The sequence below is a fragment of the Boleophthalmus pectinirostris genome, unplaced genomic scaffold (assembly GCF_026225935.1).
Source record: "Boleophthalmus pectinirostris isolate CB_2022bp ecotype Guang Dong unplaced genomic scaffold, ASM2622593v1 HiC_scaffold_22, whole genome shotgun sequence".
In the NCBI taxonomy this organism is placed as follows: Eukaryota; Metazoa; Chordata; class Actinopteri; order Gobiiformes; family Gobiidae; genus Boleophthalmus; species Boleophthalmus pectinirostris.
In genome coordinates this window covers 34,057,258-34,082,660 of record NW_026571190.1, presented here as the reverse complement: position 1 = coordinate 34,082,660, position 25,403 = coordinate 34,057,258, and the positions used below count along the sequence as shown (strand labels likewise).

Genomic DNA, 25,403 nt, shown 5'->3' with positions numbered 1-25,403 from the left:
AGATATTTTAAAAGGAATAAATATCTACGATTCTATTAGGTTCTCTAAAATATCGTACCGTGAGATTTGGATATCGTTACATCCCCGGTAAACAACATTATAACACAGATAGATCAGAAAATAGTGAATCAGCCTAAAATAATACCTGTTAACAATAATTACTAACCTCAGAACAGATTTCAAATGAGAAATCAGTGATGATGAACAATATATTATCCATTATTGTACAGCCCTGTTTGCTTTTATACCCTCCAGTTTTTTCAGGCGTCATATATTAAGACTGTTTTATAACACCATCGTGCAAACCAATGTTATTTTCTATCTTTTGTCTTCCCATCGTAACTTCTCATGTTCCATTTATAGTTTGTACATTTCCCTTTTGTCTGTTTTCATGGTGACAATAATTTTGGTTAAAACTGTTCCCATAATAAACATGAGCGTAAAGAGACTGAGATTGTCTGTTATGATTTTGGGTTTTGCTCAAATTAAATGTCACTAAAGATCAGATCAAATTATGCTAAAAGTAGTGTTCTGTGTAGTAATAGTAGAGAGAAAGAGAGATACTTTACTAATGCTGAGGTATCAATAAAGTATAATTTAGTAGTAGACGTAGAAGTCAGTGGTGGATCAATCATTTTTATTCCTTTAGTAAAAGAACAGATACTGGAGCAAAACATGATCAAGAAAATGTCCATCCATCCATTTTCTTCCGCTTATCAGGGACTCCCAGTCTTCCTTCACCCTGGACACTTCCTCCAGCTCCTCCAGGGGGACCCCAAAGCGTTCCCAGACCAGCCCAGAGACATAGTCCCTCCAGCGTGTCCTGTGTCTTCCCCAGGGCCTCCTTCTGGTGTGACATGCCTGGAACACCTCCTGAGAAAGGTGCCCAGGTGGCATCCGGAACAGATGCCGAGCCACCTCAACTGCTCCTCTCGACGTGGAGAAGCAGCGGCTCTACTCCGAGCTCCTCCCGTGTGACTGAGCTCCTCATACTATCTCTAAGGGAGCGCCCAGCCACCCTGCGGAGGAAACTCATTTTGACCGCTCGTATCTGCGATCTCAGAGCGAATGCCCATAGGTGAGGGTAGAGAGAGAGCCCTGGTGTTCGTTATGGACAAATTGTGACTAGCACAGAGGTCCAATAACAGAACACCGCTAGGGTTCAGATCAGGGAAACCTGATCTGAAGAAAACGTATCACATGAAAAATCTAATCTAAAACTATTTAAGTACCTGTTTTAAAATTTACTTAAAGAGTAAAAAGTAAAAAACTATTAAATTGATATTAAAAATAAACCCTCAGCCTTTTCAGCAGGTCTCAAACTAACAAAAACGTTTACTTTTTAGTCCAGTTCAAAAAAGTAGTGGAGTAGAAAGTACAGATAGCTGCTCTCAAATGTAGTGAAGTAAAAGTAAAAAGTATCCATTTTAAAATCTACTTAAGTAAAGTACAGATATAATTTATACTTACGTACAGTACTTTAATACTTTTACTTTGTAACGTAACACCACTGGTAGTAGTAGTAGTAGTAGTAGTAGTAGTAGTAGTAGTAGTATGACCAGTGCAGCTTATGAACAAGAATAGCAGTTAAAATTACTTCACTGTTGTGTTATTTTTACATAAATAAACTAAATAAACGTGTAAACTCTAAAGTCGTGTTTCTGCAGGGTTGTCAAGGTAACACAAGGGTTAAAGGTGCTGCTCCCTCCGGGTCTCTCCTTGTCCCTCCTGGTCTCTCGTCGCCCCTCCTGGTCCCTCCTCATTGAGTCCAGTGAAGTATTTGGTTGTGGTAAAGCACCTGTCTCCTCTGTCATGAGCTGATGTTGGACTGCAGCGACTGAAAAGCGACAGAGCGACAAAGACGACTCGAGACCCTCAGTGTGATTTCACCCTCGCTATGGCTCCAGGTAAGAACATCTACATTTATTCTCTTTGTTATAATTTTTCTAGTATGGTGATGTGTGAGCTTCTGTGTCCAAATAATTCTCTTGTGGATCAATAAAGCTGTATTTTTGTTCAGTTGTATTAGAGAGATATAGACGAAAAGACTAAGGGGTTTATTTTTAACACACTTCTAGTTTGTGCAAATAAAAATATGCAAATAAAAACAGCTAGAGAAAAATCTATTAATTCATTTGTTTCTGCTGAACAAAATTCATCTCAGATTTGTATCAGAATCACTACATTTGAAGCTTCATTAGATCTCAAAATATGTGCAAAATATTTTTTACTTTACTTTTTTAAAACTTTTTATTCTTTAAGTACATTTTTAAACAGTTACTTTAATACTTTTACTTATAGTTAATACTTTTGCTCTAGTATCTATACTTTTATGACTCTTGGCTCCTAGTAAGACAATTTATACACTTTATTTATTTATTTTTTTTTCAAATTTTGTTTATTTGACTTATACAGAAATTGTACAAAATTTATTTAACGACACAAATAGTAAAACTAATTAAAAAGCCATTCTGTTCAATTTCCTTTAATAACAAAATGACACACAAAAAGAAAAAAACGCACACACACCAACACTCCATTTAAATTACAAAAAAACTAACACATTTGTAGCTTGGGCAAACAAAAATATACAAATAAAAACAGCTAGGGAAAAAAATATTAATTCATTTTTTTCTGTTGAACAAAATTCAGCACAAATCTGTATCAAAATCATTACATTTGAAGAATTATAAAACCTCAAAATCTTCGCAAAGTACTTTCACTTTTTACTCTTTTTAGGTAAATGTTTTAATGGATATGTTAAGTTGCATTTTCATGAGATACTCTTAAGTATTTATTTGCTCTGGTGTCTGTACTTGTACTCAAGTAACAAAATTCAGTATTTTTTCTACCACTGTTTAAAAGAGTAAAAAGTACACATACCTGTTCTCAAATGTAATGACGTAAAAGTAAAAAATATTAACTTAAAATGTACTTAAGTAAAGGACAGATATACTTATAATTAAATAATACTTAAATACTTACTTACGTACTTGTACTTACTACTTTTACTTTGTTATGTCCCACCATTGGTAGTAGTAGTAGTAGCAGTAGTAGTAGTAGTAGTTATTTTTAGTAGTTATACTTAATTATACTTATTTAAAGAGAGAAAGGTTCAGTTCAGTTGTAAAGTCTGTATTAAAAACTGTTTCGTGTGTGAGACAGGAGCCACAAAAACAACCAAATATTACAGTTTTGAAATTAAGTAAATAAAAAATATATATTATCAGTTTTACTTTATCGGTTATCAGGGACAAACATGTTCACATTTTTAGTAAACATTCCGTTTCCGTGCGTCACCAGAATGAGCTGTAATGAGTCAGGGTTTAAAGTATTTACTAAACTGGAATCTTTCTTGTTCATTATGAATTAAAGTGATATGTTTTAATGATTCTCTAATCTCCACTTAAGTTGGTGAAATATAACCTGCTGTAAATATAAATTATAGTTTTACACCAGACAAGAAGCAGTTTGTGAAGAACAGTAAAAAACAAAACAAACAAAAAAATTATGAAAACAACAGGAAGTACAGAGTAAAGATCACACATCACACTGAGGAGAATTATATCCACAAGTTTGGCACAATTTACACAAGAAACACATTTTTTTATTATACTTTACACTTACTATGAAGTTAACATTTTTATTCTGATTTTATTCTACAGGAAAAATGAAAGGAGCCAGTCACATAAACATGGCGATGGTGGAGGACAGAGGCAGCGACGGCTCGTGTAAACAGGAGCAGAAGAAGAAGCCGTGTGGTTCCACCGTGAGTTTCCACAGCCTCCAGTACAAGGTGCAAGTGAAGAGCGCCCCCTTCTGTACGTGCAAGACCAGCAGCCGCCAGATCCTGCACGAACTCAAGTCAGTGATCACACCAAGTCTCAGTTATAATTATAGGGTTTTCAAAAGTATAAAACCTCAGATACTAATCAACACCATCTTAACCTTCTAGACTGACAGTACGATACGATACCGGCGAACATGTTTTACAAAACCGTGCTTAACTTTCAAGCCAAAAAAGTATAGAAACTTAATTTTTTTTGATGATGATGAAGTAGGGAAAACAAGTGTCCAATAGGAACTTTGTTTTCCGCCAAACGCATGCGCTTCGTCCATTTTGATTGGCCTAAACTTTGCCAAAGAGTGTAGTGAGTCAAGGTGATCGATTGCTCTGAGCGTCTGTGCTTGTAACAATTGAAAAAGCTGCTTTAAGTGCAGTTATTTCTTAAATAAATGGCAAATTACACATCTTGGTCTGCGTAACTGTGCATCCCTTGCTATTTTTATTTGAAAGGTTTATGTCACTCAAAATGTACAAATACAAATGTAATAAACACCTTCGAAATGAGGGAAGTGATGTGCCTCTGTGCCCTGGACCTGACACCAGCAGTAAAGTAATGAGGTGAATGCACTTTTTTTGTTTTGTTTTGAAGGCAATAAGTATATTTTGAGTTTACTTACAGACTTGATATTTTGCACTTTTGTCGCTAAGGCCCTGAATTAAGCATTTTTTATGTCCAAAAAGTTGTTTATACACACTGCTGTGTGTTTTGTATGAAAGTGTGAATTTTACTGTCTGTTTTTTGTTTGTTTTTTTCATTTGTATTACGGGTCCTGTAGCTTTTATTACAGCCATATGACACAAAAACAGTATGCACCTTGTGAAATAACACGTTGTACTGAAAAAAATGATGTATAACACTTCACTGGGGGTAAAAGACGGAGTTTTATACGCAAAATTAAGAAAATAATCCAGGCGAGGAAAAATGTACTAAAATTGCCCTTTGGTCTGGAAGGGTTAATATTCCTATTTACGAGAGGGTTTATAATACGCTCTGTGCACCAATGTTGTGTTTATTTTACAGTGGGGTGATGAAACCTGGTCTCAATGCGATTCTGGGTCCTACTGGGAGCGGCAAGTCTTCGTGAGTATTCTAATAAACTTACGCTTATTTATTTAATCAGAAATAAAGGATACCTCTAAAATTTTATCTGTCAATATACTGATACTTTGCAGCTGATGTAGGGTGATCAGATTTTCAAAATAACAAACTGAGACATTCCCGTTTTTTGGTGGTTGATAATAATAAAACTGTGAAACGAGTGTGTAATAAAGGAAAATTGTTATGCAGAGACCATTCTAGACTAAAATGTGAGTCAGTATAGTCACATTTTCTTTATGTTTTGGTCATTTTTAGGCAGCTTTTATGTATTTTACCTTAACAAATAACAATTTCAGCATCTCTTTACTGTTGGCAGGGTCAGATTGGTCCAAAATAGGGACACCTGGGACATTTCTTGTATAAAAATGGGGCAAATCACTGGTTTTGGATAAATCTGCTGGGACAGAGGACACAGGGCTCAAAACTGGGACTGTCCCTGGTAAATAGGGACGTCTGGTCACCCTAAACTGACGTCATTAATATTCCCTGAGGGTGTGAAGCTAACTGAAAACACTGCTCTGTCTGAAGATCTGTTACTCAAGTTAGACTTAATCTGAGCTTTATTTAAACACCATGGGACCAGAAAGAGCTGATGAACTCTTGAACTTTTTCGGCAGTGTTTGCTAATGTGTGTGTTGTGTCTCCATGGTGCTGAACATTCCACCATAGAGATACATGTACAATACCTCCAGCGTGAGGTCACAGTACCGTTTTACTTTTTACTTTGACAGTTTCTTGGACATTTTAGCGGCGAGGAAAGACCCCGCTGGGCTCTCTGGGGAGGTTCTTATTGATGGAGCTCCACAGCCTCCAAACTTCAAGTGTATCTCTGGATACGTCGTGCAGGTGAATCGACTTTCTCAATAATTGTTCTACTGTAATCTCTTCTTGGCCAGTAATTTAAAGGTGCACTACATCACATTTTGGTTGGGGGTCCGTCACATGTTTCTTTCAGTGGATATGTCACAGCTCTACTTTACATTTATTCAATTACAGGTGGTTTTATAGCTCAAAAATACTTAGAAAAACAGGCAAACAGGCTTTCAACTGTTGCCTCTCCACTGATCTGACTTGTAACTTAGTCTGGCTTGGTCACCATCATAATAGAAAGGTTTAATGCCATACTGTTTAATGCCATACCTTCAGACAAAGCAATAACATCTCTACAGAGAAAAACGTTTGATGGACTCTCCACCAGAAAAGTTACACAGTGCAGCTTTAACACGCTTTCATATTTTTCACAGGATGATGTCGTCATGGGGACCTTGACTGTGAAGGAGAATCTGCGTTTTTCTGCAGCTCTGCGCCTGCCCACGTCTGTTCCACAGAGTGAGAAAGAGACTCGGATCAATCTCCTCATCAAAGAGCTGGGACTCACTAAAGTTGCAGATACCACGGTAACCCCATAGACCGTGGACCGCAAAGTGTGGTGCAAAGGTCTTAAAATCTTAAATCTTAATATATTAAAATGAATGAATCTGGCTTTAATTAGTATTTATGATGAAAGTTTTCATCATTGGCAGACAAAGTTAAAGGTTTTATATCTCTCACAATTCCTTGTTCCTGTGTCACCAAAATCACATCTGTGGCTGTCAGTCAATCAATCAATCAATCAATCAGCAACTTTATTCATCCCAAAGGGCAATTCAGTTTGCACATCTCTGGTCGTCTATAAATAATAAAATTTAAATAAAAACAAATACATGCAACACACATTGTACATTCAAACCTCAGAGCATCAGGGACACAACAGTAAATTTACTTTCCATTTAAAAGCTTTACAGCAAAAGGAATAAAAGATTTAGTGCAGTGCTTGGTCTTTTGCTGTGGGGTGACATATCGCCTCCCAGAGGACATTTGCACAAACTGTGAGTGCAGAACATGGTTAGACTGGCTCAATATGGTTGGCTTGAGTCTTTTGGAGCCCGATGTCTCCACACAGACTCCAAATCCTCCGTCTGAACACCACTGATTTTGCCACACACTTTTACTCTCTGGTTCAGACTGTTCTTGTCCTTCACAGATAATCCATAAAACCAACAAATAAAAGAAAAGGTCAGCAAACTTTCGAAAAAGAAATGATAAAAATGATTTAAAAAAACGACACTGAGCTGAGCTTCCGCATCTAGGTAATCCGCCGCTGTCCTTGTTTGAGAATTTGCTCAGTGTTCTTATCAAACCTTAGGGAGGAATCAAACACAGTTCCCAAGTACTTATAAGAGTTCACCATTTCTACTGTTTCTCCACGGACAAAGCTCGTTATTGGGCTGTGAACCTTTTCCAGGAGAAGTCCACGACAATTGTGTTTTGTTTCATTCACACATGTTTGACTAACCCTTTTGTAACGCTAAGAGCTCGATCACCTTGCACAGCAGGTAGCAGAGAACTATGGACAGCAGAATTTAGTTTTAAGGATTTTATTACAATAATCCAGCCGTTACTGTATAAATGGGGAATCGACATGTCCAGGGGTGAGGGACTTGGTTAAAAAGTTTGTTTAACAGGTTGTTAAGAGCTTGTCCAGAGACCGGTCTGGCGTCATGCCCCCAACATGCCCCAGTTTCACCCACGGAGCGGCCGACAAGACTTAAAACTGCCTGGAGACCTTGTCTGGACAGAGAAAACAGGGTGTGAGAAAGTGAAGTAGAAGGTTCACAGGGTTTTTAAACAATAAGCATCACCCCTTTCCAGCTGCCAATTACATGACCATTGGCCCAAACAGGAAAAAAATCACACAAAGAGAAACACCACACCCATTTAAAGTGGCAGAGGAACGATACTCTGTTAGCCCCGTTACACTTTATTATTTGTCCGTCTACATCTCCAAAGCTCAAAATGCTCTGTTTCATGAAGCAGTAGTTTTCAAGTTAATCAATCAATCAAACAAACTTTATTTATAAAGTGCTTTTCATACAAAAATATAACACAAAGTGCTTTACGGTGATTAAAAACAATCCCACATTTCCTTCTGCCCACCCAGCAACCCAGCCCCTCAGCTGCTCGATCCCATACAACGAAACAACCCAGACACACACACGCACACACATACACACACACACACACACGCACACACAATAACATGCACACACAATAACATGCTAAAATACATAAAGCTGTGAAAATGTGAGGGTGAATACAGGTGAACCAGTTGAGAAAGCACCATCAGAGGAGCCGTCTGCACCAGGAGCAAGTTTACATTTCCTTTACCTTTAGCTCTTTAGAGATTCAAATGATTCTAGTGAAGATGTATGGATTTTAAAAACACAGGGGATCACTTCCAGTATTACCACATGACATCACCAGGTAGAACAGAGTTTTTTTTTTGTTTGTTTGAGAGAAGAACTCAGCCTATATGCCGGGTTTGTGTGTTAAACATGTGTGAATGAAACAAAACACAAAAAAAGTATGGTTTGACAAGGAAACAACATTGTAAAACAGATCAGAGAACAGTGTAATGGACTTTAAATGTGTAGTAACTTAATGTTCTGTGCATTTGTAAAATAGGTGGGCAGTCCGTTGAGCAGGGGAATCTCAGGAGGCGAGAGAAAGAGGACCAGTATCGGGATGGAGATGATCATTGACCCATCTGTCCTCTTTTTGGATGAACCGACCTCGGGATTGGATTCCAGCACAGCCAGCTCTGTCCTTCTGCTGCTCAAGAGGTAAGTTTAAAGGTTTAAATACTGAAATGTTCTGAGTTATGATGTTATGATCCTTTTGCAGAATGGCAGGCCAGGGAAAAACCATCATTATGTCGATCCACCAGCCGCGTTACTCCATCTACAGACTGTTTGACTCTCTCACTTTGTTGGTCAGCGGCAAAATGGTTTATCACGGACCCGCCCCCAACGCCCTGGACTATTTCGCCAACATCGGTAACACTTTATAATGAATTAAAGTTTATTATGTAATGTTTATAGACTTAGACTCAAAGGTCCGCTATGTGACTGTCTCGTTTCTATGGATATGTCGTTGCTCAGCCTGAAATGTTCCGCAGTATGACATTAAACAGCTCTGCTTTACATTTAATCAAGGTGTATTGTGTAACTTTTCTGGTGAAGGGTCCATCAAATGATTTTCTCCATGGAGATGTTATTGTTTTGTCCGGAATGTTTCATAGTGTGGCATTAAACCTTTCTATCTTCATGGAGCCCAAACCAAGCCGAGTTCCAGGTCAGATCTGTGGAGAGACGACCCCGCTCACAGTCAAAATGCCTGTTTTTCTAGGTATTTTTGAGGTATAAAACCATCTGTAATTGAATAAATGTAAGGTAGAGCTGTTTAATGTCCATCCATTCCATCCATCCATTCTCTTCCACTTATCTGGGGCCGGGTCGTGGGGGCAGCAGTTTGAGCAGGGACTCTCACACTTCCTTCACCCCAGACACTTCCTCCAGCTCCTCTGAAGGGACCCCAAGGCGTTCCCAGGCCAGCCCAGAGACATAGTCCCTCCAGCCTTTCCTGAGTGTTCCAGGGGCCTCCTCCTGGTGGGGAACATCTTCTGAGGGAAGCGCCCAGGAGGCATCCGGAACAGATGCCTGAGCCACCTCAACTGCTCCTCTTGACGTGAAGGAGCAGCGGCTCTACTCTGAGTGACTGAGCTCCTCACCGTATCTCTAAGGGAGCGCCCAGCAACCCTGCGAAGGAAACTCATTTCGACCGCTTGTATCCACGATCTTGTCCTTTTGTCATTACCCAGAGCTCATGACCACAGGTGAGGAGAGGAAGGTAGACTGACGCTAAATCGAGAGCAACAGTCCAATACAGCGACTGCATCACTGTCGACACTGCACCAATCCACCTGTCAATCTCATGCTCCGTCCTCCCCTCACTCGTGAACAAGAATCTGAGATACTTGAACTCCTCCACTTGAGGCATGTTTAATGTCATACTGTGGAACATTCCAGACAAAGTAATGACATAGCCATAGAAACGAGAAGGTGACGGACCCCGTACCAAAAAATTACACATCGCACCTTTAAACACAGCAGCTCACACGTCACAATTATTTTAGGATTATAATAACACAGAGCAAAAATATAAACGGTAATAATAAACTCAACATAAGTAGCAAAAATAGCAAGAGACTGGTGTCAACAAGTCATAATTACATATATAAATTTGTATGTGCAAGTAAAAACAACATATAGAAATATAGTAATACAAGAATATCTTAGCAATATACAAGAGGTTCTAAAGAGAAACAGTGCCAAGAAGAAATAATGAGTGATAATGTCAAAATATTCATGCAGGATACCTATGTGAGCCACACAATAACCCAGCAGACTTCCTCTTGGACGTCTTAAATGGAGACTCTACAGCGACCGCCATGATAAAACTGCAGGGGTCTGAAGGTACGGGCCCATATTACTCTGTTTTCTGATTTATGTTATAATGTTTTTCCTCATCAAAAACATGCGTGAAGTTGAACTTAGGTTGAGTTCTTCTCTCAAACAGAAAACATTCTAGTCTGTTCCATCTTGTAACGTCAACTCCATTCACCTTCACTAGACTCATTTGGATAATTTCAGCCCTGGAATTGGAAATCTCTGCTGAAAATAACGTAAAAGGTACCTGATAAGTATTGCTTCATGACATCATAACAGAGCATTTTGAGCTTTGGAGATGTAAACAGACTAATTATAAAGGGTTACTCAATGAAACAAATGAAACAAAACACAACTCCAGGTTTGTTTTTGATGAGGTAACAGCATTTAAAGCTCACAAGTAGTGTTGTAGTCAAGACCGCACTAATCGAGACCAAGAGCAGTCCGAGACCACAGGGTCCCGAGACCAGGACAAGACCGAGACCTCTGAGGGTCAAGACCGAGACAAGACCGAGACTTTTAAAGGTCAAGACCAAGACAAGACCGAGACCATCTTTGTCATTTCCTACATTTATTTGGTTTTTACACTTATTTTGGCCGATTTATGTCAATGTTTTTATAATGTTTTTTTTTTATAAATCTATCTCCATTTGATCTTAAGGTTCATTTAAGCTTAAAATAGGCCAAGCAAACTGACATGCACTTAAACTTAAACTCTGTGCCCCTTTTTTGGACCCTAACTTACAGTTTGAGATCCCATTCTTTAATCCCGCTTCTACTTGCACTTTACAGAAAATAACTTCAAAGTGAATCAAGTGGGTTTTTTCAAGTTCATAACATTTACAGTTACATTATCTTACTGGTTTTTGCAGTGATATTTAGCAGCCTTTGCATATTTACCAGCCGTAATGAAGTGTGATCGCACTCGTCAAGTGTCAGACCTTGAGTCCAAGATAAGACCTAGACCAAACACCACCAAGACCGAGACAAGACTGAGTCCAAATGAGCTTGAGTCTGAGACAAGATCAAGACCGTAAAAAAGCAGTTGCGAGGCCATTCTCGAGACCAAGACTGGTCTCGAGTAATACGACGCTACTCATGAGAGTCAATTTTGCGTAATATAGGATCTTTAACTTGTCAGACTTAATATTATAATGATATATATTTATGTATTTATTTGTTTACATTATGTGTGTGCACAGAGTTGGACTTTGAAGAGATGAGCAGGTCGAAGCAGAGTATCGAGGAGCACTTACTGGAAGAATACAGGAACAGCTCCTACTTCACCGACACACAGAGTGAACTTGAACGCATCGTGCAGGGCAAAAGCTGCCCATCACGAGCCCTGTCTCACTCCGTTGACTACAACAGCCCCTTCCTCCACCAGCTCCAGTGGGTGATGAAGAGGACCTTTCAGAACCTGGCCTTAAACCCTCAGACGTCTGTGGCACAGGTAACGCACTGAGCTCCGTTTGTGCTGTTCCTTCCTTTAATCACGCCCACTGAACTATGGCTCAAATTTTGGACATAGGACCTCATTTCCTAGTGAGCCAGAGTGTTGGAGACATGTGGGGACAGTTTTTTAAATATTCCATCCAGGCTTTGTATTTGCAGAGGTCTTACCCACTCTACCAAAGCACCCGAAGCAAATCTGTTATTATGCCAGACTATTGATGTGAATGTCTGTGTTGATAGAATAATGTTTGAAATAAAACTAACCTTGCATCACATGAATCGTCGCATGTTGAGTTAGGGCTGGGCAATATGGAGCAAAAACTCTCGATATATTTTTGTATATCCCGATATACAATTTATATCTCGATATCTGTACAGGAAAATAATTCTGCAAAACTAAAAATGGCAAATTCCACAAGTTTTTTTTTTTATTGAAGTGCAAAGAAGTTGGCAGTGAAACAAAGTGCTTCTGCGACATAAAAAAAAAAATAAATCCCTGTATACAAAAATAATAATTTAACTGTAAAATACAAGAAGAAATAATACGTATCTTCTTTTCATTCAAAAATAAAACAACGCAACTCAAGCTCATTATTTTAGCAGAGGAAGCTCGGAAGGTTCCTTATTTTAATAGATCCATGTTCCTCACCAGCGGTAAGAAGCCACGAGGTCTCCCACAATCCACTGCAGATCAAACCCAATGTTTCTAAACACTATTGTACAAGTTTTACACTGCAGCAGATTATTAATTAAAATCTTCTGCATAAATAAACTTTACATTACTAAACATATAAACCATAGCGACTATAGAGCCACATCAGCCCATTTGAGATTATAATGTGTTTAATGCAGCTTTATGCACATTTGTTTACGTTTTACAGAAACGAAACTTAAAACCACATGGCTCATTTGCATAAACTAACTCGCTCCTTGTGCCTGGCGAGCGGGAGCGCGCACAGAGAAGGCAAACAAGCGAAGCGTCGAAATCAGAAATAAATATAAGCATCATATCGATATATATGATATGTCATGTTGGGGGACTATTTTCTCAGCAGCAGTGGAATTTTACTTTGCCGGTAAGATAGGTGAAGGAAATCTGGGAGTCTCTGCTTAGACTGCTGCCCTCGTGACCCCAGATAAGTGGAAGAAAATCAATGGACGGATGGACAGTAAGACAGGTACTAGGTGATATCAGTCCGCCGCTGCCAAGCTTTCTATCAGAGTGTATAACTCACTGCTGCTGCTCAGACATAAATCCTTCAAATGCAAGGTTGATTTTGCTTCTAAAATTATTCTGTCAACACATTTACATCGACAGTCTGGTGTAATAATAGATTTTCTTTGGGTGTTTTGTGGAGTGGGTAAGACTGTTTTTAGTGGCAGGATAACTATGGCCATTGACATGCACTAGTCTAGCACCAGCGACCTCTGCAAATACAAGGACTGGATGGAATATTTTAAAAAGTGTCTCCACACGTCTCCAACACTCTGGCTCACTAGGAAATGAGGTCCTATGTCCAAAGTTCCGAACTGTCCCTTTAATATAGTGTGACTCTGTGGCTCTATTGGCCTGGGGAGGCAGGTCAGGGCACACAGACTGATGTTATAGTTTAAAACAGCACACGCACACTGCTGACCAAGGTCAACACTTAATGCGCTCATTAGTCCCCTCATGGCGTCAAAAAGCCATCAGAACTATCCCCACTTTAAGAATTATTAACAGCTAATTGGCCCTACATAAGTCACAATAATCCTTCAAAAGTGGCTCTCGGCTGCGTGGACGTGTAATCCGCTTTGGTGACTGTTGTGACCCCTCTGCCGCGTTTCTGTTGCGATCTGCACTGATATCATATCTGGACAGGGCCCCTTGGCCTCGCTGTGAATCCATCACATGACGGCTCCATGAGCATGAGTGCAGTGGGCTGTTTTCACATGAGAGACCAGGGGGAATGAGGTGAGAAAGGCTGGCTCTTATCAGCTTATCCCCTCACCCTGGGAACCGCTTTGCTCTGTCATAATCTGTCAACTCTCAGGATTAAAACTCGTGTCGCCTTTTGTTTTTCTCGCTCTTTTCTCTCATCGCCTCTGACCACGTGTTCATTGTGTTTTTTGTTTTTTTTTATGAAGGTAGAACAACGTGCAAATATGTACGGTTTCTACGGATAAGTCATTGCTCTGCCTGGAATGTTCCACAATATGACATTAAACAGATCTACCTTACATTTATTAAATTACAGGTGGTTTTACAATAGCTCAGACATTCTGCAACTCAGTGGGGTTGCATCTCCACAGATACTACTATTACTACTATAACTTGGTCTGGTTTGGGCGTCATGATGATAGAAAAGTTTAATATCACACTGTGAAACATTCCACACAAAGCGATGTAGTTAGGTTTACCGTTAAAGGGGAAGTGATTGATATTAAAGATTTGAATTTAAAAGTTCTAAGTTAAAGCAGCGCTTACGTGGCCTTTGTGAATGTTTGAATTTGACTAGAAATAGTTTCGGTTTCCTGATTCATAAGCCGGTTTCACTTCGTGGAAACCGTCTGACCTTGCAGCTTTAGGATTCGTTCACTCGACAGTAGGCGGGTAGTTTTTTTTTATCAAACCAATCGCTGCTATATGGTCGTGACGTGTGCAATGCGCCAAATCTCGAAGTAAAAGGGCAATAACGTCTTTCCCCTTGATAATTCACTAAACATTCTCTTTCTTCAGGCTTTAAATCCTCGATCTTGGGAATGTCTGTCTTCGTCTACATTCATCTCGATCGCTTTGTTTACTGTTGTGCTGTTCCACAAAAGGGACCCAGACAGGCGCTTGAGTTTGACGTCACGGCTTCACAGCTCTTCACTGATTGGCCGGTGCCTGGTCTACAACTTCCGGGCTTCTTGCAAACCGTCTAGTGAAATTGAGTGGAGCCACTAGGTGATGGCAGCCTGTCTAGAATTTCGGGGCACCACTCAACAAATGTTAAGAAATATTACCACTACAATCTAATCAATTATCTACGTTAATTCTGTGACAGTGCGCATACGACTGGGGAGCGTGGATGTTGTCCAGTCGCCATGTGGTCCTGATAGGTCCAATGAAGGTCTGAATTTCTCAGGACGTCGGTTCTGACAAAATCAATCGAGCTGGACAAAGTGTGTCTCAGTCAAAGGCACAAACATTTTGGAACAGTCTCTCATTATCAATAAGAGAAACTCCAACGCTGGCCACTTTCAAATCCTACTTGAAACAGCGGCTAAAGGAAAACCAGACTTGTGGACACTGTTAGTTTAGAACGGTCACTTGTTATTGTTTTTTCTGTAAAATTTGTGGTGTTACCTGCAAAGGGACGACAGATGGAAATTATCGTTCTTATTATAATCTGGCATATTTACACTGCAGTAGATGTTCATTCATATGCACTGTCCCTAATAAATAAATAAATAAAATGTAACAAAAATGAATCAATAATCAATACTAAAAGCTCTCAAAAACGTTGCAGCACTACATAGTTTTAACATTTTCATTGCTCTAAATCACAGGTGTCAAACATAAGGCCCGGGGGCCAGATCCGGCCCTCCAAGACCTTTAATGTGGCCCTCGGCTGATTTTCTACTTAAATATTTGAATTATATTTTCTATGAAAATATTGGTAATTTTCTGCGTCACTTAGCATAGCAGCATCTCCAGCGCCTCTGTGCGTGGCCCCTCCCACCAGAGCAGCACAAAAGAACACTTGTCTCTTTCCAAACAATCCTTTTTGACTGTTGACCGTGACACCCTCATCAGCAAAATGTCAAAAATAAGAAAAGCGGACGCTGAGTGCAGGAATTTTCCCAGAAAAATTGACTTATTCCTATTTGCATACAAGATAATGTAATATATAACATGTATAACATTGTGTTGAAATAGAATTTTTCTTAAAGTTTCAGGTTGTTCATAATATTATCATATTTTGTAAAAGAAAGAGTTCATCAATTAAAAAAGATTTCTGTAATAGATTTGCGTTTCACTGCACAAATATTTGAACTTATTTTTTTTTGGGGGGGGGTTTATTTGTCATGAGTTTTCTGATCCGGCCCCTTTGGGATCAAAGTAGGTTGGATACGGCCCCCGAACCAAAATGAGTTTGACACCCCTGCTCTAAATCATAACTCTGATTTTATTCTCCTCTTTTTCACAGCTGGCTATTAACATGGTTCTGGCTTTCATCGTGGGCGTCATTTACTTCTCAGTCCAGAACGACATGAGCGGTATACAAAACAGGTACGAGTATGGCTTTACTGTTTGTTTCAATATAACACAAAGGAATTAATCTTCTTATCCGTTTGTGAAAAGCCTGGTACTGAACATATGTAACACAACAGAGACCTCTCGCCGTCCAGTGCACGCCTCAGTGGAATACAAGGCTTTAATGTTCTTACGGTCAGACTACAGGCCGTGTGCAGACCCCAGTGTACGCAGCTTAAGTGTCTGTCACCTCCCCACAGAGCCCGGGTCATGTATGAGGCCAAAACACAAGCTCCTTACAGCTGTAATCTCCCCGAGGTTCAAACAAACGTCATTTTAAAGTGTGTTTGTGGTCAGAATTTCAATGGCCCATATGATGCTGTTTTATGATTTGTTTATAATGTTGTTCCCTCATCAAAAACATTAACTAAACCAGGTACTAGACCGGGACTAAACCAGGTACTAGACCGGGACTAAACCAGGTACTAGACCGGGACTAAACCAGGTACTAGACTGGACCTAAACTAAGTACTAGACCGGGACAAAACCAGGCTCTAGACTGGGACTAAAGCAGGTACTAGACTGGGACTAAACTCGGTACTAGACCAGGACTAAACCAGGTACCAGACCAGGAATAAACCAGGTACTCTAAGGTACTAGACCGGGATTAAAGCAGATTCTAGACCTGGCCTAAAGCAGGTACTAGACCAGGACTAAACCAGATACTAGACGGGGACTAAAGCAGGTACTAGACCAGGACTAAACCAGATACTAGACCGGGACTAAAGCAGGTACTAGACCAGGACTAAACCAGATACTAGACCGGGACTAAAGCAGGTACTAGACCGGGACTAAACCAGAGACTAGACCAGGACTAAAGCAGGTACTAGACCGGGACTAAACCAGATACTAGACGGGGACTAAACCAGATACTAGACGGGACTAAACAGATACTAGACCGGGACTAAACCAGAGACTAGACCGGGACTAAAGCAGGTACTAGACCGGGACTAAACCAGATACTAGACCGGGACTAAACCAGAGACTAGACCGGGACTAAAGCAGGTACTAGACCGGGACTAAACCAGATACTAGACCGGGACTAAAGCAGAGACTAGACCGGGACTAAAGCAGATACTAGACCAGGACTAATCCAGGTTACATACCACTGTGTCTCCATGGCGACTTCTGAACATTCTGCCATAGCCATACAGGCAGAACACCCCCAGGATGATGTCACAACCAAATATTAATAAAAACAGATGTATGAATAAATGAATGATAGATACAGTTAATTCTTTACTATGGAACATTCCAGACAAAGTGATAACATCTCCATGGAGACAAGTATTACACTCTTCCAAAAAAAAGTCAAACCACTGGAGTAAATTATTGTGAAATTGTCTAAATGTGTAGCCTGTACTTATATGTGATTTTCATTTTTTCAGGATGGGGGCGCTGTTCTTCATCACCACCAATGAGTGTTTCCTCTCAGTGTCTTCAGCAGAGCTCTTGATTGTTGAAAGGAAAACATTTGTGTGAGTAAAGTTAATTAATTTACACTGTCAGTCAATGGTTCAGACACTTTTATGTACTGTATGTTTCTTCTTTATTTTCATGATTATTTGTATTGTAGATTCTCACTGAAGACATCAAAACTGTGAATGGGTGCAGATGAATGTAGTAAACAAAAAATAAAGTCAAAATAATAGAAACCTTTTGCTTTGAACCTTGATTTGCACTTTTGGCATTTCTTGACCTTGAAAACACAGCTGTGAAGTGAAAACCATTTCAGGAGATTTCATCTAGAAGCTCAGTGAGAGAAGGACAAAGGATTGCAGCGCTGTCAACAAAGCAAAGGATAGATACTTACGCAACGTTTCGGCACTAAGCCTTTGTTAGGTAAACACGATGAAGGCCTAGTGCCGAAAACATTGCACTGTTTGTCCAAATAAATCTCACAGTTTGCAAGTAAGACAGTGTGTGGAATTTTTCTCTGTGTTCTTGGGCTGCTCCGTCTCCTCCAACGCACCCATCTCAATTAAGTGATGTGCGAAGCTCTCATTCTTTTATAAGGATTTGAATATAATTTTTTTTTTTAAAGTAAGTAAAATATGTAACCAGTATCATAGCAACCAAAGAGCCAATCAGGAGCAAGGAGGTTGAAAGTAATGCTCCTTACTGCCCACCAGTGTTGGGAAGGTTACTTTTAAAATATATTCCCCTACAGATTACAGATTACATACCACAAAATGTAGTTTGTAATGTAAAATACTAAATTACTTAAAGTGAGTAACGTAATCTGAATACTTTGGATTACTTGATATTGTCATGTTTTTTTAAAACTACATGAATGTATCAACCACATCCTGAAAATTCATGTTTGTTCAGTCTATTTGACCATATAAAAAATATTATTGAAAGAGAAATGATTTTTATATGAGATCACTGCTGCCTTCAGTTATGTCCACCCGACTGTTAAGTGTCATATTGTATTAGTTTAGTCCTGGTTTAGACCTGGTTTAGTCCTGGTTTTAGTCCTGGTTTAGACCTGGTTTAGTCCTGCTTTAGTGCTGGTTTAGACCTTGTTTAGTCCTGCTTTAGTCCTGCTTTAGTCCTGGTTTTAGTCCTGGTGTAGTCCTGATTTAGTCCTGGTTTAGACCTGGTTTTAGTTCTGGTTTTAGTCCTGGTTTAGACCTGGTTTTTGTTCTGGTTTTAGTCCTGGTTTAGTCCTGGTTTAGACCTGCTTTAGTCCTGGTTTTAGTCCTGGTTTAGTCCTGGTTTAGTCCTGGTTTAGACCTGGTTTTAGTTCTGGTTTTAGTTCTGGTTTTAGTCCTGGTTTAGTCCTGGTTTAGACCTGCTTTAGTCCTGGATTAGTTCTGGTTTTAGTCCTGGTTTAGTCCTGGTTTAGTCCTGATTTAGTCCTGGTTTTAGTTCTGGTTTTAGTCCTGGTTTAGACCTGGTTTAGTCTTGGATTAGCCCAAAATGTGAAAACAGGAAAATACCGCCCTGTAATCCATTTATTTCAACAAAGTAACTGTAATCCAATTACCACTCACTGAAACAGTAACTGTAACTGAATACAGTTACTCATAATTTGTACTCTGATTACGTAACTCCAGTATATGTAATCTGTTACTCCCCCAACACTGCTGCCCACACAGCGAGTTTAGTAGAAACTGGGGGCATAGCAACGTTAGTGGGAGGGACCTTGAGGAACAAAGGCGCCTGATTGATTTGTTATTTATGTCAGTGTCTCATTCCAGCCCTGGATTTGCCCATTTAAACAGCTTTGTTTAGTATAAAGGGTTACTAACTTTGTTTAGTGTACTAAACTTTGTTACTAAAGTTTGTTACGAGAATTCATTTAGTATAGAAGGTATAGTAAAGGCCCTTTATTAGCTGTTTACTTGAAAATTACCAACTGATGACATCACAAGTTGGAACAGAGCATTTTGAGCTTTGGAGATGTAGACAGACTAATAACGCAGGATTACTCAAACATTTGTGAATGAAACAAAACACAACTCCAGGTCTGTTTTTGTTCTAGTTAGGGGTGTGCAAAAATATTGAAATATCAATATATCGTATCGTTTAATGTGATGATGCAGTATCGATATTGTGGGCTGCTGTATTGATATATCGCCAAGAGGATTTTTGGGGGGTATATTTTACTAAATGATTTTGTTACAGAGCTGCTGCTTGTTCAGAGGAAGGAAACTCGTTTATGCATCACATTTGACAGCAGCAGTTATGGAGAGACGGGTGACGTTTTTATAGAAAAAGCATAAGAGCCAGAGTCGATGGAGCTGGAAGCGTGCCCTTGCTCACTTCCTGTTTGGATACATTTATTTATACAGTCTATGGCTCTGCTGCGTTCTTTCTGCTGCTGATGTTTTGTCTTCTGTTGTGTCTGTTCACAGGCACGAGTACATTAGCGGATACTACAGAGTCTCAGTCTACTTCCTGTCTAAAGTCTCTGCTGAGTTAATTACTCGACTCACCATTTCTGTCGTCATCAGCTGCATCGTGTACTTCATGATCGGTAAAACCACCTGTAATTGTTTAAATGTAAAATATAGATGATTAAAGTCATACTGTGGGACATTCCAGACAGAGCAGTGACACAGCCATGACCGTTCCATTAATTAAGGTTAATTAGAATAGTCACTAAAGTTACTATAGTTATTATAAAATGATACCAAAGACTAAATATTATAAGACCCATATTATGCAATTTAATACTGATGTTATAATGTTGTTTCCACTTTACAGACAAACCTGGAGTTGTGTTTTGTTTCATTCACACATGTTTAACACATAAATCCTGCATATTTAGGCTGAGTTCTTGTCTCTCTGTTCCATCTTGTGATGTCATGTGGTCATACAGGAAGTGCTCCACTGTGTTTTTAAACTCCACACACCTTCACTAGAATCATTTGGATCATTTGAACCCTGGAATTTCCGTTCTCTATTGAATAAAATGTTTGCAAGAATCCTGGAAGTTGTAGACCGCGCACTAACCAATCAGTGAAGAGCTGTGAAGCCATGACGTCAAACTCAAGCGTCTGTCTGGGTCACTTTTGTGGAACAGCACAACAGTAAACAAAGCCGTCGAGATGGATGTAGACGAAGACAGACATTCTGTGTTGGCAACGATTCCCGAGATCGAGGATTTAAAGTCAGAACAAAGAGAATGTTTGGTGAATTTTAATCAAGGGGAAAGACGTTATTGCCCTTCTTACCCACGGGATTTTGTGCACATTACATATGCCATGACCAAATAGCAGCGATTGAAAAAAGAATAAAGAATAAAAAAAGTACCTGTCTACCATCACACAAACGAATCCTAATTCTGCGAGGTCAGACAGTTTCCACAAAGTGAAACCGGCTGATGAATCAGACTAGAAGGTAGCTGCTTCATGACATCATAAAACATAAAACTGATGAATTTTGTAAATGTACATTTTAGACTCTAGAGAATATTGATGACTATTACATTTTTAGAAGATAATCATGAATTTGAAATGTTGTATTTATGGAAATTTGAATTAATTAATTTGATTGATTGTGGTTATTTTAGGGAGACACTGTTAATGATGAAATGTTTGAATATGTGTGAATGAAACAAAATACAACTCCAGGTATATTTTTTGGGAGGTAATAGCATTCTAACATGGCTAAAATCTCACAGAAGTAATTTTTGCATAACATAGGACCTTTAATTCTTGTGTGTTTTTTGTTCTAGGTTTCAAATCCACAGTTGAGGCGTTCTTCATCTTCACTCTGACGATCATACTCGTGGGCTGCACTGCCTCTGCTTTGGCTCTGGCCATAGCAGCAGGTCAAAGGACAGTGGCTGTGTCAAGTCTCCTCTTAACTCTTATATTTATCTTCATGATGGTAAAGAGTTTAATTTCTGATCTATGTTATAATGTTGTTTCATTGTTGTAAACATAATCTACCTGGAGTTTTGTTTTGCTTCATTCACACAAAACCCTGCACATTTACTAAGAGGCTGAGTTCTTCATGTGGTAATCAGGGTTTCTACATTCATGGAAATCCTGGAAAAGTCATGGAAATTGAAAATGTCATTTCCCAGGCCTGGAAAAGTTGTGGAATTTTGTAAATGAAATGAATGTTTTGGAAAATTCATGGCATTTTACTATCTCTTTCACTCAACTACAGTCTTCTGTTAAGTTATCATTAGGCTGTTAAGATTATTTCTGCAATAATCAGCAATAAAAGAGATGACAATCAATGCACTGACAGCATTTTGAATGTTAAAAAAAACTACAAAACCAAATAAGGGTGTGCAAAAATATTTTAAAAAATATATATATTGTATAGTTTAATGTGATGATACAGTATTGATATCGTGGGCTACTGTATTGATATATCACCAAGAGTATTTTTTTGGTACATTTTATTAAATTATTTTGTTACAGAGCTACAGTTTTGTTGCTCGTTTAGAGGAATGAAACTCGTTTATGTGACACATTTGATATTTTCACTCTTCTGATGCTTAAAATGTTTGTGTTTCATATGAACTTTGCACAAGAAGTGGTTTAACAAAGACTTTTAGTATCACAGCCACAATTTAGCCTTTATTTTTATTGAACCGTATCAAATCGATTTGAAATATATCGCAAAGTACCGCTCACTGTATCGAGATCGTATTGTCAGCTTCTAAATGATACCCAGCCCTATTATCAAACCATAAGGTGAGTGGAAAGGGTTAACATTTCATATTTAGCCCTAAAAGTCTGATTAATTGTACACATGTAGTTGCTCTAAAGTCATGGAAAATTCACTTTAGGTCATGAAAAAGTCATTGCAAAATTTTCAAAATTTTGTCAGTGAAAAAGAGTGGGAACCCTGGGTAATACAGGAAGTGCTCCATTGTGTTGAAAACTCCATGCACCTTCACAGGAATCATTTGGATACTTTCAGCCCTGGAATTGCCAATCTCTACTGAACAAAAGGTAAAAGGAGCTGTCATTGTGAAAACTACCACTTCATGACATCACAAGGTGGAACAGAGCATTTTGAGCTTTGGAAATGTAGACAAACTAATAATGTCTGAATGAAACAAAACACAACTCCGGTCTGTTTGTGATGCAGTAACAGCATTTTAACGTGTAAATTTAGTAATATGTGATTTTTAAAAACAACAGCCTTTGTTTATGTAAAGTGTAATGTTTTTTGTTCATAGATTTTCTCGGGGCTCCTGGTGAATCTCCCGAGCCTGGGCTTCTTGTCATGGCTCCAGTACTTCAGTATTCCTCGCTACGGTCTTGCAGTGAGTGATTAACTTATTTTGTGATGTTTGTGTTGTGTGATTTTCCTTTTGCATCAACATTCTCTGGGTTTGTGATGCTAACCGTAGGCACTGCTCTGTCTGAGGCTCTGATAGACTTTAATCTGACCTTTATTTTAACACAATCTGACCAGAAAGAACTGATTTAGTTGGAACTCTACCTCACATAATATTACAGTTACTGGCTAACATTACCCAACCGTTTTTCATTTAGTCACTGTCCCCTTTTTGTAGAAAATCAAACACCAAACAGGACCATGAACGCTTGCTCCTGAAATTTTGCTCTTTAAATACATTTTGTGCTTTTTTTTTTTGAGTTTTCAGACAATCTTAACATTGACATCTAATTGTTGTTGTAGCGGCATAAATATTATTTTGTGTCCCACTAGTGTGTCCCGCTACTTCGTCTTTTTTTTTTCATTGTCGGAGTAGCAGCACTTTACTATTTTTACAACATTCCGCTTTTCCGACATGAATAATATTAATGTGATGCTATTATACTTGATGCTTGGGCCTTTGCAGAACACTTGATCAGAGAATGCTTTGGCCACATAGGATTTCAGACAGTAGGAAAATGTCCTAACTGAGCCATGGGAAACAGTCATGCATTTTTAAAAAAGAGCATAGGCCAAGGTTCGGGAAAATATCTAATCTAAAACGGAGGCTGCATGGGCGTTTGTGTTTCATTCATTTTGTCATGTAGGCGAACTGCGGAGAACACCATATAGAAAAGTGTCTTAATTAGGGTGACCAAACGTCCATTTTTCCCTGGACATGTCCATTTTTTGCATCCTGTCCTGGGCGTCTGGGTTTGTTTTTTGTTTTTTTAAAGTGATGGAAATGTCTGGGTTTTCATTATCTTTCATTTGGGCCTTTACATTGGGCGTCTCTCGTAGCTCTCTGTGCACTCAGAAGGAGCGAGCAGACACAAACAGTCGGTCAGTCTGCAACATGCCGAAGCGCAAATACACACTCAACAATGACTTGTACAAGAAATTCTCCCGTTTTCCCTCCCGGTCGAGACAAGCGGGAGGCCATGTGCACAGGTTGTGAGGTGAGAGAAGCTCAATGTCGAGGCCCCACCCCCGGTAAGGTGTCAGAGTTTTCACAAACAGAAATATGGTCACCCTAGTCTTAATACCGGCATGTCTAAATAGAGACGTCTCGAAATGAAAGGATGTCAGAATAGCCGGCGGACCCCACTCAGATGTGCATTGTGCCACCGTGGTAACTTCCGAACGTACCGTAAAAGGTATACGCACATCACTGGTGCACGGCTACTACAGTGAACATAGAAGGTGAGACAAAGCCTGGACATTTAACCCTTAGATCAGTGGATTCTAACTTACGAACATTCCGCCATAGATATACATGTAGAACACCACCAACGCGATGTCACTGCGAAGTATCAGTACCTTTGCATAATCTGTTTTTGAGTTTTCTTGCTCTTCTCTGTCAATTATCAGATATTTCTTCTATGTTTAGGCCTTAGAGATCAACGAGTTTGTAGGTTTAAAGTTCTGTGACGAAGATTTGATTAAAACCATGGCGACAACCTGGATGAACAGCACCGCGAGCCAGACTGGTCTGATGTGAGTTTGTTGTGTCTTTAATATTCAATTTTTTCATTTCAAGTAATTTATTAAAGGTCCTATATTACACAAAATTACACAAAATTGACTCTTTTGAGCTTTAAGACATGTTATAATGTTGTTACCTCATCAAAAACAGACCTGGAGTTGGGTTTTGTTTCATTTACACGTTTGAGTAACACTTTTTTATTAGTTTGTCTACATCTCCAAAGCTCAAAATGCTCTGTTCCACTTTGTGATGTCATGAAGCTGTAGTTTTCAAGTAAACAATTCCAGTTTACCTTTGGTTTTAACAGTTCCAGGGTTGAAATGATCCAAATGATTCTAGTGAAGGTGTGTTTTTGATGAGGAAACATCATAATAATTATATAATGATCAGAAAACGGTGTAATATAAGCTCTTTAATTTCCAAAAAAGGTCTTATACACTGTTATATTTGTCAGACTTGATGATAATTCAGTCATGATCTCTTTATTGTTCTGTTGTAGGTGTACGGGGGAGCAGTATCTGGATCACCAGGGTATTGATTACTCTGCCTGGGGCCTGTGGAAGAATCATGTGGCTCTGGTTGTTATGATGACACTGTTTCTCAGTATCGCCTATTTAAAGCTACGTTACATGAAAAAGTTGACTTAAAATTTAAAGGTGCACTATGTAACTTTTTTATTGGGGGTTCATCACATTCATGTCATTGCTCTGCTCAGTGTTCCACAGTGTGACATTAAACTGATCTGCCTTACATTTATTAAATTACAGGTGGTTTTATAGCTCAGAAATAAAGGCACTCTGGCTGAGCAGGGTCGCCTCTCCACAGATCTGACCTGTAACTTCGTATGGTTTGGTCTCCCTGAAGAAAGAAAGGCCTAACGCCATACTGTGAAACATTCCAGACAAAGCATCGACATCTCCATGGACTCAAGGATTCGACGGACCCTCCTCCAGAAAAGTTAAACAATGCACCTTTAAAAAGAAGCTGTTTTTTTTTTTTTTTCAGTGTTTGATTAGTGCTGATTTAATCTTTTTTTTTTCTGTAACTGAGAT

At 39.1% G+C, this 25,403-nt stretch overlaps 1 protein-coding gene across 3 annotated transcripts; it reads left to right on the top strand.

Moving 5' to 3' along the window:
• Positions 1–601: 601 nt before the first annotated feature.
• Positions 602–25,328, top strand: abcg2d (ATP-binding cassette, sub-family G (WHITE), member 2d). 3 transcript variants are annotated; one of them, XM_055158669.1, is made up of 18 exons: positions 602–1,078; positions 1,668–1,907; positions 3,666–3,864; positions 4,869–4,928; positions 5,678–5,792; positions 6,191–6,343; positions 8,451–8,608; positions 8,670–8,821; positions 10,199–10,300; positions 11,476–11,726; positions 15,904–15,986; positions 17,399–17,488; positions 19,874–19,995; positions 21,199–21,353; positions 22,666–22,752; positions 24,256–24,362; positions 24,851–24,882; positions 25,119–25,328. In XM_055158669.1, the coding sequence occupies exons 2-18, from the start codon at positions 1,898–1,900 to the stop codon at positions 25,139–25,141; spliced, it is 1,899 nt and encodes a 632-aa protein (XP_055014644.1). In that variant the 5' UTR covers positions 602–1,078; positions 1,668–1,897; the 3' UTR covers positions 25,142–25,328. The 3 variants fall into 3 exon arrangements, with proteins under 3 accessions (XP_055014644.1, XP_055014646.1, XP_055014645.1); XM_055158671.1 differs by lacking the exons at positions 602–1,078; positions 1,668–1,907; positions 3,666–3,864 and having other exon boundaries at positions 4,166–4,928; positions 5,695–5,792; positions 24,851–25,007; XM_055158670.1 differs by lacking the exons at positions 602–1,078; positions 1,668–1,907; positions 3,666–3,864 and having other exon boundaries at positions 4,166–4,928; positions 24,851–25,007.
• Positions 25,329–25,403: the final 75 nt, after the last annotated feature.